Consider the following 16,296-nt stretch of genomic DNA (forward strand, 5'->3'; position numbering starts at 1 on the left):
TGACTAGTGTACAGAGAAACCTATTGTCAGTATAAAAGACACAATTAAAGGGATGGAAAGCAGCTCAATTATTTCAAATTTTCAAATGATTATTACTTGTTTGTGCATCAATGAAATGTGATCTTGGACCTTTGCCTGTCCAAGATCATAGGCCTTTTGGTCTTCATACATATTCTTGTTCCCGTACATTTGCAGTTGAACAAATAGTGTTGATTTCAATCCTATCCCAACCCTCTTTGAAATGATATTACCTCTGTTAGTAAGAGAAGGTGTCTGCTCACTTTTTGGTTTTCCCATTATGACTCATAGGACTCATTATTTTATTTTAAGAAAATCAGTAATACATACTCTGGTTCATTTCCATTTTATCAGTATTTTTCTCTTCCATTTCGATTATCCAAAGAAATGTCTTGACAGTTTTTGCTTTTGCGAGTGCACCTTTTGTTGCTAAGGCAAAATGTGCCTTCTTGCGGCAAAAAAAAACTAAACATCACAATACATTTTAGAAATTTGATTGTAAAAAAAATTGGACAAGTGTCAATTGTTTCTTTTTCGTAATTATAAAGTATCAGGGGGTGCAGGGGAGTGCATTTAAAAAAAAATCTGAACATCATTATCATGATGCTTTGACCTTGCCTTTTCCTGGCGCTGTGATGTGACTGGACAGACAGTGGCCAAGGCCTAGCATGACCCTGGCAAGCACCAGCTGCCTCCTGCCAGAGAGCAGCCAGAGATAGGACCAACTGAAGGTCAGGCATAAGCACCGGAGAGAGAACATGTAAACACCTCCAATGAGAAAGACATGAATGGCTGTATTAAGACAGGGGGAAGGTAGTACCGTTCTATAAAACTGATAACACAACTTCATGGACACTTTTTACTGTTGTTTTTATTTGAGATTGTTTTCCAGTTTGCTCACCACTTGTTAACCTAAGGTCACTACGAGAGATAGGGGAAAGAAGTTTCAGCTTATTGCTATTGGCCATTTCTTAGTAGATAGATTTTATAAGCTTATCTCCAGGCAAACCCCTTTTAGAACTACAACTGCTCTCCTCTCTGCTGCTGTGTGTTTGCACTTTTCCACGGTGGGCTCAATCAATTTCTGCAGATTCATTTATTTCAATTACATCACGTATTCCGGTTAAAAAATAAGACCCCGTGAATCCGACCGCTCTATAATGCCCTGATTGAATTATTCATTTGGTTTTATTTGGTGCATTTCATTTAGCGTGCATTAGGGCTCTCTCCGGGTCATTGGGATTTAGGCATGTTGCAATGGAATGACCATTAGCTGTGTGGACTGATCGCTAGGTTAATATTTGAGCCACCTGACTTTTACCTTAAAGGGAACGTCTGCTTGTTTTTTTTCTTGACTTCTCCTCCCCTGCTATGGTTGGGTGATGGTAGGATTCCCTGGAGATGAAATATGAGTGTGTTTAGCACACTGCAGCGGGGTTCAGATAAAATAGGGTGAGAGAGGGGTCACTGGCCCTTAACAGTAATCAATAAATACCTGCTGCATCAAGTGTTTGATTGGGCCCTGTGGTCAGTGTGTGTGTAGACACATTAGTGTATATAAAGCACCTGGCTGGAAAGACACATTAGAGTGGATGGAAGCCTGCGCTAGGCTTTTTAAGTTTGTCTGTTTCTCATGGAGCTTTTAAAAGATTTTGCATTTAAAAACTACAGCCACACATATTGATTTATACCGCTGGGATGTATGGGTCCGATACTAACAAGTATTGATTAAAGGAAGTCGTTATACCATTGATTAATGTCCACTCAATATAATGGGTAGGTGTGCTCAGAGCACATTTATAGGCAGATCTGATTGACAGTCTATTTATCCCGCGTCAATTGGCACGACAGCTGAGTGGTTCATTATTCTGCTTGACCACTCAGCTGGAAGCCACCTCATGTCGTTCACCATTGCGGCATAGCGTAAACATCGGCCTTTCCTCCCTGTTGTCTGCCTATCCAGCCAACCGCTTAACAATCTTTTTTATTTCTCTATCTTGAACAGGGAAGTATACAAGAAGGAAGAATTGGTAAAGAAGAAGAGTGAAGGGGAGAAGGCAAGAGGGTGAAGAGGGATAGCAGGGGAATGGAGAGGGGGAAGATTTACGACAACGCTCATCCTTGTTCAGCTGGACTCTCCCCTGATTGAAGGGAAACATTGGCGCCACTGATACAGTGCTTTCCTTGGGACCATAAATCTGCGTGAGTGCAGATAGAATAGAGAGCGCTTATCTTGCACATTGGTGTCAGAGTCCAGCATTCAGAGGCCGTTATCTGCAGACACTCGCAGACAATATACGATATGAGAAATACAATCTTAGACATATTTAGCGCAGGTGTACGGTTCAGGAAAACAGACAATAGATCCACTATAGTACTGCATACAGTATATACAGCATGCACATAGTGTAACATCTGTATATATGTGTGGGAAGACATTTCATGTTCATCAACATCACATCTGTTTTTTTTATGTCGCTAAGAACTTCTAATAATTGTTTTGCCACTTTCAAGATTTAAGAGCATTAAACTCTTGGTTTTTGCATAATGAAAAATAATGCACCTTTTTGAAGTTGCATTTGTCTTCGCAGTTATTTGCTAAATACTGCATCTTTATAGAAAGTCATGCATACGTTAGTGAGTGAGATAAAGAAATTATTAAAAATCAAATATATATTTAAAATTGTTGACTTGATTTGCATTGGGAAATACATTTTGAGAGAACCACAATGTTATCCAATTTACATTTTGTAATCAATATAATTAGGAAATTGTTAGAATGAACGTATTTTTGCCAAGCTACAAAATGTAAATATAAAAGTTATCTGCTAAATGTTTATTGACGTATCTAGTATTTTTCTTGTGCAATAAAATATCCAACTTAACCATGAGTTTCTTTATGGGTTTGAGACAGGGTTTTATAGATTCCCTCTAATGCACATTTAGCCTCCAACACCAATGTCAGTAAAACATACCTGGCAGATTGCCCTTCAATGTTTCTGACATGTGAAGAGTTGCAGAAATAACGTCATGCAATGCTCTTATATTTGAATGTTTTTTGAATTATTTAGTTCCCCTGTGATTTGAATAGGAGCCCCTATGTCCAGTGTAACGACATACAGTAGATGTGTGTGTGTGTGTGTGTGTGTGTGTGTGTGTGTGTGCGCGCGTGTGCGCAGATGCGTGTTTGTGTGTGTGTGTGTGTGTGTGTGTGTGTGTGTGTCTTAATGCTCTTTGCATTGAAATGTTATTTTTTTGCTCCCGCTATAGAAATCTACAGATATCTTTCCAGGTTTTGACTTGGCACATTTCCAAAGCAACTTTCATGGAAAATCGGCTTTGGCTCCTGTTTACACATGACGTCAACATGTAAAATTACCGGAGCATTTATGGCCTGAAGTGCAATTTATGGAAAAGGCGATAGAGCAGCAGCTGAAAGCCAGGACAAAGTCGTCGTGGACCGGGACACCGACTCGATGTGTAATGTACTGTAGATGTCCTGTCATCAATTTTCACTGTTCTCAGCACAATGGACCTCATTAATGTTACTAAGGTATTGATGGTCCAGTAATAGTGGTGGAGCAATTGCAGAGGTAGGGAGTACGAGAATGCTTTAGGGATGCTTTAGTCTTACTGTAGTTTATTGTAAGTTATGGTTGAACTGAATTTGCTGCACGATTCTTTTTCTAGCCAACCTTGTGCTCATTTGTAATGGAAACTATTCATTTAAGCCAGCCAGTCATTTATGCCCCTGTTGTGTCGAAGCTTGAGTGCAGTTATGGTTACATTAAAGAATAAATGATGTCATTAAAAACTTATAGAAGAAATGGAACAGCACACAGGGAACTTGGACTTTTCTAATTGGACAGGTCATTCAGGTCTTGGTGAGCTGTTTACCACTTACTGAATAGACCCATGTGAATATCTATTTGTTTGTGTCTGGAGTGGGAGTCGCACACTTTTCTATGTACTGTATGTATATTATTAATTACACAGATACTCTCTATGTTAGATCAGGATGTGCCTATGTGCACATTTCCTGTATAACTTGGTTTATGTCTTATCTATGAGACTGTTCTTTAATATGCAGCTAATGCCAGTGCTACGGTTTCTACTTTGATCTGCTCGTGTCCAAAATGTAATAATTCCTTAATATCACTCCACTCCCACGGTGAACACGCGCCAAAGAGGTGCACACTGCCAAGACCATCTCATACCTCTCTTCACTCCTACTACTAACCTACGAATAATTTGATTAATTCTTATCCTTCTTTTAATTGCTTTTTTCCCCCACACCATGGTTTTCCTCTACCTGGTGATGAGTTCATTGACAATGGGAGAAAGAAAATGTCATTAATTAATTACCTTTATTTTGAGCACCATACTTAGTTCATTTATCTTTAAATTTCTTTGTAGAAGTGAATGAGGGAACTGCTATAACATTCAACTAATACTCAATTTTGAGTCTTAAAATATTCACTAACAAGACTTACACTATGATTTAGGAAAACTCAGCCAATTACAGAGCAAAATACAATTTGAATAAAAGTGCTGCGAGGACATATTTCATTAAAGTTTAAACCCTCAATACAGAGGCAATTAAGAGAATTGTCTGATTAGAAGCAAGCCGCAGAATTAAAAATGCTCAGAGAAATCCATATTGCATATCAAACAGTGGAGGCATGCCGTATTAATGTCCCCAATTAAAGGGGTTATGAGACTTTAAAAAAAGGTTTCACAATGCGTATTTGATCTGTAAAAATATGGTAATATGTTCTGCACTTGTTGAGTATAACGGCCTCTGCACACATCCTGCATCTACCTCTGGAGCGCGTCGCCTAACAGCCTCTGCACACATCCTACCTCTACTGCGCGTCTACCTCGCGTCTGCGTCTGACTTTTTGTCACTGACCGTGTAATCAACCTAGAGCGGGCACACATCCAACCTCAGACGCACTGCTGACGCGCGTCGGAGGCACGTCTGCAGCGACGCTCCCCTTTACGCCCTCTGCACACATCCTGCGTCTACCTCTGGAGCGTGTCGCCTTACCTTACTGCTGCGTCTCTCGGACTTTTCTCGGACACACATGGAACGTCTCAGCAGCTGCTGCTGCTGCAGCGCTGCTTCTAAAAGCCCTATCTTTCTACATAGAGTTTTCATAGATAATTCCCATTAAAAATGAAGTTCTTTCCTGTCATTTATGATGCATATGATTTATACTGAGTCTAATATTGAGTCTGGACAGTAATCCGTGTGCGCCCCATTGCCTTTTTTTTTGCCACATTTTCGACCGTTAGGTTTGTGGTTATACACAACATAGCTGTGTCTACCCTCAAACATGGCATCTTCTTGAACATAGCATTGCCAAAACCTCTTAACTATTGTATCATGAGCATGCCTTCTCATTGCATATGAATGGAGAGACAGTGGGAGGTTGAGTCAGAGAAAAGTAATGTTTCTCTTTGAGTTTTCTTGTTGCTCTTGGTATTCTGTTCACCAGGGAGGGTGGAGGAAGGTGCTGGGAGGCTAGGTGTTGTTGGGGTTTTGAGTGGGGCACAGTCAGCGTGATTGGTGAGAGTCTGGTCTCTTTTCATTTTGTCATGCGCTGTCTTTTTTTTCCATCTCTCCGTCCGTGCTGATTTCTCACCGGAGAGGCTGCTTCGATTCACTTGATTTTATTACTTCTGGTACCGAGGAAGTTGATGAATTCGAATATATCTGAGAGCAAGTTTGTGCGAGTGTTCTTTGCGCATTAATGCTTCTGCCGGGGCGTACGTGTGTGTGTGTGTGTGTGTGTCTGTGAGCGCATAAGGCGAGCGGCTTCTCCCTGTGTGTAAAGGGGCGACTCTTTCATGGCTGTTTCAGATCTCTCTACCTCAAAATTCGATGGAGCGAGGGTGCCAGGAGGGAGAGAGAGAGAGAGAGACACACACACACAGAGAGGTAGAGAGAGAGAGAGAGAGATGGAGAGATAATGGGGAATGGAGGTTGGAAGAGGGCTAACACAATCTTTAATGAGTTTCCTCGGCTCTCTGTGCCTGTTTTCTGGGTCAGGGTCCCCTGGCTAAGGATGTGGGTGGACTGAGGGACTGTGGAGCAGGAAAGTACAGAGTAAGCCAGGGTTCTGCTGAAATAGACCTCTAAATTAAAGAGTCATCACCTCCGCAAGAGACATAAAGGCTGAAAAAAAGCTTGAACCCATGTTTCAAAGTGTCTTCTTGTTTGGGCAGCAAGAAGATGAAAGTTTTTCAAAACTGGCTAATGATCCCGTTCTAGCTCTCTCACTGCACTGCTTCCACTAACACGCGAGCGGTGTACGGAGGCGGTTAGAGGTCACCCCAGGCTTTTATTGCCTCTACTCAATTAGCAGCCGATTAAGGAGCCAAAGAAAAGAGTAAAGCGAGTTGCAAGTTTTTGCTGATGAAAAGCGGCCATGCACACTCCCCGAAAACATAAGAGCCCCCCCCCACACACACACACACACGCCCACCCGCTTATTCGCACAAACAACTTTCATAACTGTACACAAACAGAACCTACCCCTCCTCCGCCCTCCGAGGTTGGCTTTGGTCATTTTCTGATTGGCTCCCTCTGCCCTTTCATTTCCTGGCAATCAACTTCAATCTGTGGCAGGTATGGAAGGAGAGATAACATTACAGAGACATCGTGGGGAGATATCTGCTCAGTCAGTAGAGACATTATTTAGTGCTCCCGAAAGCATCCAGGAGGCAAAACCCTCTGTCAGACAACAAGGCTCCAGCGTGTCCACACATGAGACAGGGGAGGGAGCGGGGCTAGATAGAAGGACATGGAAGAATTACTGATGGGCTGATAAACTCTTTTGTTATCCGAACAGTCTGCCTTTCCTGTTTCTGTCCTCCTGTGCTGTGTTTCTGAATGTCTGCCCAACTCCATTTGGATGTCTCTATCTGTCTGGCTGAGTTACTTTCACCCTCTCTATAGCTCTCTCTCTCTCCCTGTACTTTCTCTCTCTCTCTCTCTCCCTCTCCAACTCCCCGTCTGTTTCACCACTGTATCTCTGTCTCTATTACTCTGCCTTCTTTCTTTCACACTTGTGAATAATTGATGTCTACCGGTTCGATGGTAAGAATAGAACAGTTCTGGAGGTGACAAATGGGGTGGCGAATAGGCTTCATCCTCCTCCCCTCTTCAAAGAGTTAGAAAGTTAGCCGTGCTCGCTCGCTCATGGCGTGTGCGTGCCCGTATATTTGTGGGCGTGCGCGGATGTTTTGTGAGCAAACGCTCGTGTTTGTGTGTGAGCTAGTGCGCATACATGCAGTTGTGTGTATGTGATTTAAGACAGGGAGATGAAAGGGAGTTGTAATTACAGGGAAGCGTATCTGTCTACTGCAGAAGTATCCGAGGAATGGCACAAACTGGGCCAAAAGCCTGAGGTCATTAGATCTGCTGCATGTGTGTGTGTGTATGGCGTGTGTGTGTGTGTGCATCCGAACATGTGTCTGTAAGCTAGTATGTGTGTGTGTGTGTGTGAAAGAGAGAGAGAGCGAGAGACAAAAGCAACGAGAAAGAGAGAGCATGAGAGAAAAATGGGAGACAGAAAGAGATCAGCTTATAACTTCAGTTCCTCAGAGCCAACCTCTGAACTCTGCTTCTCATTATTGGCTCTGCCTCTTTCTCTCTCTCTCTCTCTCTCTCTCTCTCTCTCTCTCTCTCTCTCTCTCTCTCCCCCTCTTTAGTTTCTCAGCAGTAGCTGGTTGTGGTTAGACCAAGCAAGGCCCGGTTTCTGTAAATCCATGCAGCCTTATTGCCTGAAAGGAATCCCAGAATTTCCTGCCCTCTAAAATACACTTGTGTAAACATTCCAAAATATCAAATGATAGGGATTTCACTGTGTGCTGTGCGAATGGATAATCCCATGCAAAGACTGTGGTTATAATACACTGTCTCACTGTCTCTCTTGTCTGCTTTCCTTTCTCTCTCTCTTTCTGCCTCGCTTCTCAACTTCTCCGTTTCCTTTCATCTCTTCCTCTATCCCTCCATCCCTCCATCTTGTTGCTATCTCTGCCTCCACAGTGGACGATGACTTCATAGGTCTCGGGGATCTGCCGGAAACCTTCCCTTCGGACCCCCCCGAGCCGCTTCCTGTGTTTCTGATGGAACCGGAGGAGGCCTACATAGTCAAGAACAAGCCGGTCAACCTGTACTGCAAGGCCACGCCGGCCACCCAGATCTACTTCAAGTGCAACAGCGAGTGGGTTCACCAGAAGGAGCACACCGTGGAGGAGCGGGTCGACGAGAACTCTGGTCAGTGAACGCATCTTGCTACACTATATACGCATTCAACCATGCACATGATCAATTCTGTCTCTTATTATATTAGTATTATATATTCATATAAAACATTTGCATTTCCAAATACATTTTAAGGGACATTATGCCGCACATATTTCACTTTTTCATCAATATAAAGAAGATCCTCACTCCTTCACTCCTGGCAAATAAAGGATAAATAAGGTTTTTATGGTTATGTTTTAGTGACTCAACGTTGGATTTTAGGACGTCCAGCTTCTCCAACTTCTTAGCAGTGGAAAACACTTCCTTGACTACTGCAATTGTGCCAGACATAATAGTTCAGGTTGCAAAATGAGAGCATAATCGGGTTCAGTAGACATACACACAACTTTGGTCAATTTATCAATCTTACATCCAGGGTTAATTGATCACCTATATACCACAGCTTATCAGCATTAGCTTACCTGCAGAAAAAAAATATTGGCTTTAGAATGTGTCAATGAGTACTTTTTTTCTTTCTTTTGGCTTACTAGCACCACCACAGTCCCGTGCTGTGTGTGCTTTGTTGTGTGTAGGTGTTCGACTTTGTACATGTTTGTAAGCATCTGGAAGCAAGGTGTATAGTGCAGCTCCAACAGGGTTGTTTTCGACAGAATTTTAGCCCCCGAAGGCACCGGAGCCATTACACACAACAGCCGCAGCACTGATTGGCTGCATTCAGCTGCTGTATTGGAAATTGAGTTATTTTTGTTGCCCCACAGGTACCAATCACATCGCATTTACCCTTCTCATCCAACTGTTTTGTCACACATGTCTGCATGCTCACTACACAGACATACCTACAGTTGCTACTAGCATCACCTAAATGTGAATGTTTAGGCACGTACGCACACACTTAACCTACACTATAAGGAACCGCAAGCATTCTCTTACATTTGATATCCAAGGCTTTAAATACTGATGACTCCAAAGTGCTGTTTAACTGACCGATATGAAAAACATGGCATTGTGGAGGCTCAGCTACTAGATACAAAAATAACCTGAATCCATCGCTGAAATCCTTTGGTTTTGACCTTGTGTACTTTAGTATGAATACAGATCTGAAGTTGTGTTTCATGGTTAGGATCATCACAAAGAAGAGGTGGAAGGTTGCAGTGGCTCTTTGCCTGCGTGTCAGAAGGTTTTGTACTGAAAGCAACAACAGAAATGGAAAGCAGCCCACACATCACACACGGACCCACTCTACACAGCAATGTCCACAGGCTATTTACTGCACATATTTTCATTCATTTATGCTCTCGCACTACACATACACACACACACACACACACACACACACACACACACACACACACACACACACACACTCACACACACAGTGGTATAGCCTCTCTCAGCCCACTCTATTGCTCTCTGATTTCCCCAGATTGACAGAAAAGGAGAACCGATAGAAACTGGCCTAGCCTGGTCAATACCACTGACAGTGTAGCCTGAAGAAATTGGATCTCTTCCTTCCTACTCCACCTTCTCCCTATGTGTTTTTCTTCTTCTTTTCTCTCTCTTCTTGTCTCTATTTCATGTTGTCGAGAAAAATACAATTACGAGTGATTTATGAGCAAGACACTGAGAGACAGTGAGAGACACTGAAAACACAGGTGTTAATTTAGGCTATCGGGCTGCATTGATTGTACCTTTTATACAGATGTTTGACACACTCATATGACCACTCCGTTGCTCTCACCTTCATATACAGTGCATACACAGATACAGCATTGTAGGGTATGAAATAGAGTAGTGGTCTTGAAAGGTTTGAGCACAGTAGGGTTTAATCACATTGTAGGGAACTATGTGGGTCCTTTTCTAATGACCATTTTCAGAAAAGCCACATTGAACCTACTTTCACACAATACAGCATGAAAACTCTTAAACAGCAGTGCATACTTCTTATAGGCATGCGTCATCAGTAGTTTCAATGTAATCAACAGAATGGGCTTGAATCACTTTTTCCTTTCCCTGCACAATGTTCTTCACAGCATGAAACAATTCACCATCTGCTCTCCACTGTGATTTTCAATAGATCTCACACAGGTATATGTTCAGTCCAACAAAGGCTTTTTTTAATCCAATGGATGTGACACAGTGGTCCAAAACGCATGACACACAAGCACTTAACCTGAAGAGAAAAAAAACACATAAGTACATATAGTACATCAAATGTGAGTTGTAACTATGCTTCTATCAATTCAAGACGACAGAGGCATTGCTTAACACTGTATGAGACCCATCTTGTGCATGCACAAGTTGAGGGTTAATAGACATAGTAACTTATTCTATTTTATTTTACCTAACCGCTAGAGGTAATGCCAATGGTCCAAACTTGGAATGGCTAAAAGTTGAGAAAAATGCTGTACTTCAACCTACTGTTCCTGAAAACAGAGGAAAAGCTGGAGTATGGTCTATAGCGTCCGCCAAATGGGAGCACCTTGAACTGTTAGGCCTTCCCCTTGAATACGAAGCGCAGGTGCTGCCTGTGATAGAGTGCTATAGGAACGCGAAAATATGCATCCTCTAAATTGATGAATATGAACCAACTCTGTCCTTACAATGTGGTAGGGCAACATTGTTCAGTCCTCGTAAGCGTAGTGTAGGGTGAAACACATCAATTAAAAGAAAGATACTCAGTATAGAGCCCTGCCTTTGGCCATAAGGAAGAACAATAGGACTGATTATTATTTCAAGAGGCGTAATTAGCCATTATTGTTTTCTAAGGTGCAGGTGATTACATGTGGAAAATTAGCCAGTTAACACAGTAAAACAGCAGAGACAATATGTGCTTGTGTAAACAAAGAAAAAAGTTCCCTTGACAGAATGTATTGGCTGTTGCACCTGTGTAAAACAGTCCTTGTTTTGATGTTAAAGTTTAGTTGGAGAACAGTAGGGAAGGCAAGTGTTATATGGGCGTACATGATGTGACCATAAACCACTCTGATGTTAACTGAGAACAGTTTTCTCTGAAATAATGGGGACACACATGAAAAGGAAGCCACTGGTTCAGATCACATTTACCAAAGGGTAATTAGCAGGAGGCAAGAATGAAAGAATGCTGCAACTGTACAAAGCGCAGTGGCAATTTTTTTATTATACAAATGGCTTCCCCCACCCCCACAGTGTTGATTTAGCCTCAGATACTCATTCCTCTGTCGCCTGAACACTGTAGCATTTACCTTCCAGTTGTTTAGGGCAAAAGGAGTATTGATCCGAGCAAATGAGCGGTAACTTAATTATAAGTATATGCACAGCTAGTGTAATATACACTGGAGACAGATTGTCACTCTCTCTGAGGTATGAGTTAGAAAATCAAACAGGAGTGCTCTTCATCTGGCCAGATAATGCAGGGCACTTAACCGCCTCCCTCCTCCTTCAGTTCTCCTTCAATGACCAATGCCTCGTCTTCTGCCTGACTCGTCAGATCAATAATGTTAGCCAGTGTTAACGCTGAGGAGCTAGGCTAGCTCACTTTAATGAACACATTAATATTGAATTATCTCCCAATGAGGCGCCCTACTTCAGCCAGCTATTAATGGCACCTATCGCAGAATCATTTCTAATTCCGCTAATGGCCAGATTGCCGTGTGAATGAGCGCCCCCCCCCCCCCCCCCACCCCCCATTGCTGGTCCTGACAAGGGCCACACTTGCTTTGCCCCTCTTGACTGCAAATTGAGGGGAAGTCTGTGTCTGTTTTGCTTAGTTGTTACCATTGTAATGCTATACAGCAATGCTAAGAGCTGCTGGCTGAGCAAACATATGAAGTCACTGAATGAGGTCAGCAGGCTCAAATCAGAGCCCTGCTTATACTGGAGTGAGCCATCTGATGTGTTTCAAGTGCAGGATGTCAGGAAAAAGTCTAATCCCGCTTTAGTTATAGCTATGAAGTCATGAATGACTCTTAAAGTAGACTTCTAGCTAGTCATCAGCGTCACTTTAGGTTATCTTGTGGAGCAGAGAGCTTATTCTAACATTAGACGGATAATTCACCACTATAGAACCTTCTTCAGAAACAGCCTGGAGCTCAGACAGAATTATTTTTCCCACTGATTCTGGCTCATGTCTTACACCCTCTGGGAATTAATATCTCCTTATTGTTTCCACTATTGATTTCCCTCTACTGCTGCTCTGTGTGTGATGTTCTCAGAACCAGCACATCCATCCATACCATTTTCAATATAATAATATACATCCTCTTAGACTAACACATTGGCACACAATACAGACAACCAAAGACACACAGCCTAGAACACACACATACAAATGCACACAACAGACGTGGCTGTTCGTCTGCCTGACGGCACACTGTGTAAATTTTACATGAGATCTAAGCTGCTGTGTGGGATGTCACTGTGCTTGGTGTGTGTGCCAGAACAAGGAGGCAGTGTGAAGGCATTGAACCTGAAGTAAAATGGCATGTTCGTTTTTTAAACCATCCAGGGCTCTCTGCATTTTTCATTCAACCAGAAATTCAGACACCTCCTGAATAAACCTACTTGAACCCTTGTATGCCTCTGTACAAATGCAGGCCTTCCAGAAGAGGAGTAAATGGTAAATAACATGCAAATAAGAAGATTGAGACAAATATACCCATGACAACGAAGATACTGCCATGTGGATGTATACAGTAGATTTCGGGATCAGGATATCAATTCTACATAAGAAAATGTCTTCCGATTACTAAGAAAGGTTCACAGTGTTTAATTAACATTGATCCATTTGATCTCTAGATCAGCATGAAGTGAATCACTATGTAATGAATTCAATTTGAGGCAAAGATTAAGCTACTGATTGAATGAGCTTTTGGGCACCAATGAGTCAATTATCAGTGACGTCATTTCAAGGCAGCACACAATAATGATGATGTCACTATGACACAGTATTTCTTAGGTAAACTCAGTTAAAAAATAAGTACATAACATCAAGGGTAGTTCGTTATACATACAGTATGCAGCTCTAATGATAGGGACCATTTTAGTATTCTTGTCAGTGCTTGCTACAAGGCACACCTAAATCAAATCTACCTAATGTTACGATCTGCAGCTGTATTGCTCAGTTATTGCACTGTAAAATGCTATAACTCTCATCTAGTAGAACGTTTAGTCATTTTGTGTAGCACTTTGACAGACTTAAACTATTTCAACCATCGAAAGGGACAAGTGAATTATGCCTCATGGTAATAGCAATGAAAGTTGCAGATGCTATTGTGTGAACGTTCTCAAAATATTTTTCCCATGTCAACTTTTGACAACATGTTAGCTAGCTAGTTATTGGTTAAAGTAGCTGAAGTGAGCCCACAAACTAAAACATTATACCTAACTTTGGACAACCTCCACTGGTGTCAGTAGGCCTACAGTATTTAGTACTTTGGGCTTAATGACAAACATGACCACAGCACTAATTCCACAACAGTCCCCCTGTTTGTGTGTCCCCTTTTAATGAGTGTATCGTCAAGAGACTCCAACCTCACAATTTGTTTTGAATAAACAGGCACCGATGTGCACTATGGAATGAGTACTGGGGTTGTTGGGGAAAACTATACAAAGAACAGTAGAACATAGTAAAATATTCATAACAGTAGTAAGATGCCATCCCTGTTTATTAAAGATTGTTCATATACTAGTGAATAACGTGACAACGAATCAGAGCTTTTTGACGGATCCAGACAATATTATATACTATGTATTATATTATAGAGAGACTATTTTAAGCATCGATGAACACAACTGCTGAGTACAAGAATAGTGGGCACAAGGCAATAACATTTTATGTACATCTGCAACAGAAGTCACCTAGTTACTGTCATTCTGTCAGCTAACAATGAAAATAACAATGAAATGAACAGCTACAGAATAAGTCATCACCAAAACTACACAACTAAACATTGGGAAGAAAAAAAAGCTACTCTGAAAGGCTGGTGACGGTGGTGTTATGGCGTATATGGAATGTTTCATACGCACACAAAATACCCTTCAGTCACAACTGGGCATAATTTGAAATGTCACAGTCTAGTCTACTTTTACGTTATTGCTGACCAGGTCATCAAGTATGAGAGCATGACAGTTCCAGGAAAATGACATCAACTTAAAACATTTGTTTTTTTCCAGTTGGCTGTACAATCCCCACATTTAAACCCAACTGAGCAGAACTTTGGTATGAGGTGGCACAAGATGTCCACTGCATGGATATTCTTTCTATAGTAAATTTAACATTTTTACATAGACTTCATTGTATTCAGAAATATCTCATTCAGTCAAATAAAATTGAGCTAAAATAAGGCATGAAATTGGATTGGATGCGTCTCAAGCTTCAAAGAATTCTCTCCCACCACAAAGACCATACATGTATGCATGCGCTCAATAAATTCATATGCTCTCAAACATATATACGCAATATACAAGAAGTGCACACACAGCCTGTAGGAAAAGCTTGGAGGGGCGGCTGTGGGTTGAGGCATTTGTTTTTGGGGGGACGATTTGTTTGTTTGGGTCCTGGCACCCGGATGAGCAGTAATCAGTGGAGTTAGCAAACAGGATTGTGTTAGCCATGAAGCAGAGAATCCTCCCCCATGGGGCCCGGACCCAAACAGCTCAACACTCTGGCTCTATAGAGTTGGTGCCAGACCAACACACACATATACACACGCACACACACACGCACACACGCGCACACACGTATACACAAACACAAACGCACACGCACATGCACACAAATACAAAACCTATCACAAATACCCAGTGTCAAAGCATGTGATGTGACCAATGTAAATTGTACTGATTTGTTTGATGGAATGTTTTACTCACATTGCCATCGATCTCTTCCAGGGAAGAGAAAGTACAATATTTCCATGTGTGTTGTGTGTGTGTGTGTGATGGTATTCTTTATGCTAATCAACTGATTTCATTTTGGTCTTATTTTAGTTCCTCATTTTTCCATGTTCTCTTTTGATATGTACTATTACTTACCGAATCTAATTTATTTTCCTCTTTTTTCCTCTTCTATGACTCCCTCCCTTTTGAACCTTTCTTTCCTTTTCTTTCACATGCAGGCCTGGTAGTGAGGGAGGCCAGCATTGAGATCACTCGGCAGCAGGTGGAGGAGCTGTTTGGGCCGGAGGACTTCTGGTGTCAGTGTGTGGCCTGGAGCTCGGCTGGGACCACCAAGAGCCGCAAAGCCCACGTCCGCATCGCCTGTGAGTATATATTCTTCATCCATTCAACACTCTCTACATCTCATTACTCTAGTAGTCTTTATCTCCTCTCTCATCGCCGTATATTGCGCTCTCCAAACAAAGTCTCTTGGCCGGGGAAGGGGAAGTGCCCCCTCGCAGATCAACTTGTGTACCATGATGACAGATTTATAGATTGTGCAGATAAAGGCACAGTGGAAAAAAAGAGCTTTTACCAACATGGGACTCAAGTGTCCCCTTTCAACTTGGAGTCGTTTAAAAAGGCATGCAGAGTCTGAATCCTTCTTCTTGTTTACAGTATAACCCATGAGAAAAAGTGTGCAGACGGAGGGACAGCAGTGTATACACAATAAAGAGGCTCCAGACCATGTTTATGCCAGTGTTCCCTGCTTCCTTTTCCTGTATTTGTGCCCCTATTTTGTTTTCCGCCTGTGTGTGTGTCCTCCCACTTGAAAAAAGCAAAACACAACTTATTCCAATGTAATGAGAAACATTGTGTTGCCTCTAAATGTTTGGGCTCATTGTTTAACTGCTCCCAGAAGGGACTGCCAATCAAAATGTGAAATGTAATGAAACCCCCCAGAGGACATGGGAGAGAAAACGCTAAAGTTGTAAGAGCGTAGTTGTGACATGAAGGCAGCAGTGCTCCTGCAACACAGCTCCTTTTACCTAACACAACTGCTTACACATTGTTTTTGTTAAAATTCTACCCTTCATCCCATTTCAAGGCACGTTTTGACTGACGTGTCCCGCCCAGCTTTGCAGTTT

General features: G+C 42.0%; 1 protein-coding gene across 2 annotated transcripts in view; it reads left to right on the forward strand.

Annotated features, from left to right (window-relative positions):
- Nucleotides 1-16,296, forward strand: part of unc5cb (unc-5 netrin receptor Cb) — a 121,609-nt gene that overhangs the window by 60,727 nt on the left and 44,586 nt on the right. For both annotated transcript variants that reach the window (XM_080046189.1, XM_080046190.1), the window contains exons 2-3: nt 8,075-8,305; nt 15,388-15,531. In XM_080046189.1, coding sequence (XP_079902315.1) covers nt 8,075-8,305; nt 15,388-15,531 — 375 coding nt within the window. The remainder of the gene's footprint in view (nt 1-8,074; nt 8,306-15,387; nt 15,532-16,296) is intronic.

The sequence above is a fragment of the Ammodytes marinus genome, assembly GCF_949987685.1.
Source record: "Ammodytes marinus genome assembly, chromosome: 18".
Lineage (NCBI taxonomy): Eukaryota > Metazoa > Chordata > Actinopteri > Uranoscopiformes > Ammodytidae > Ammodytes > Ammodytes marinus.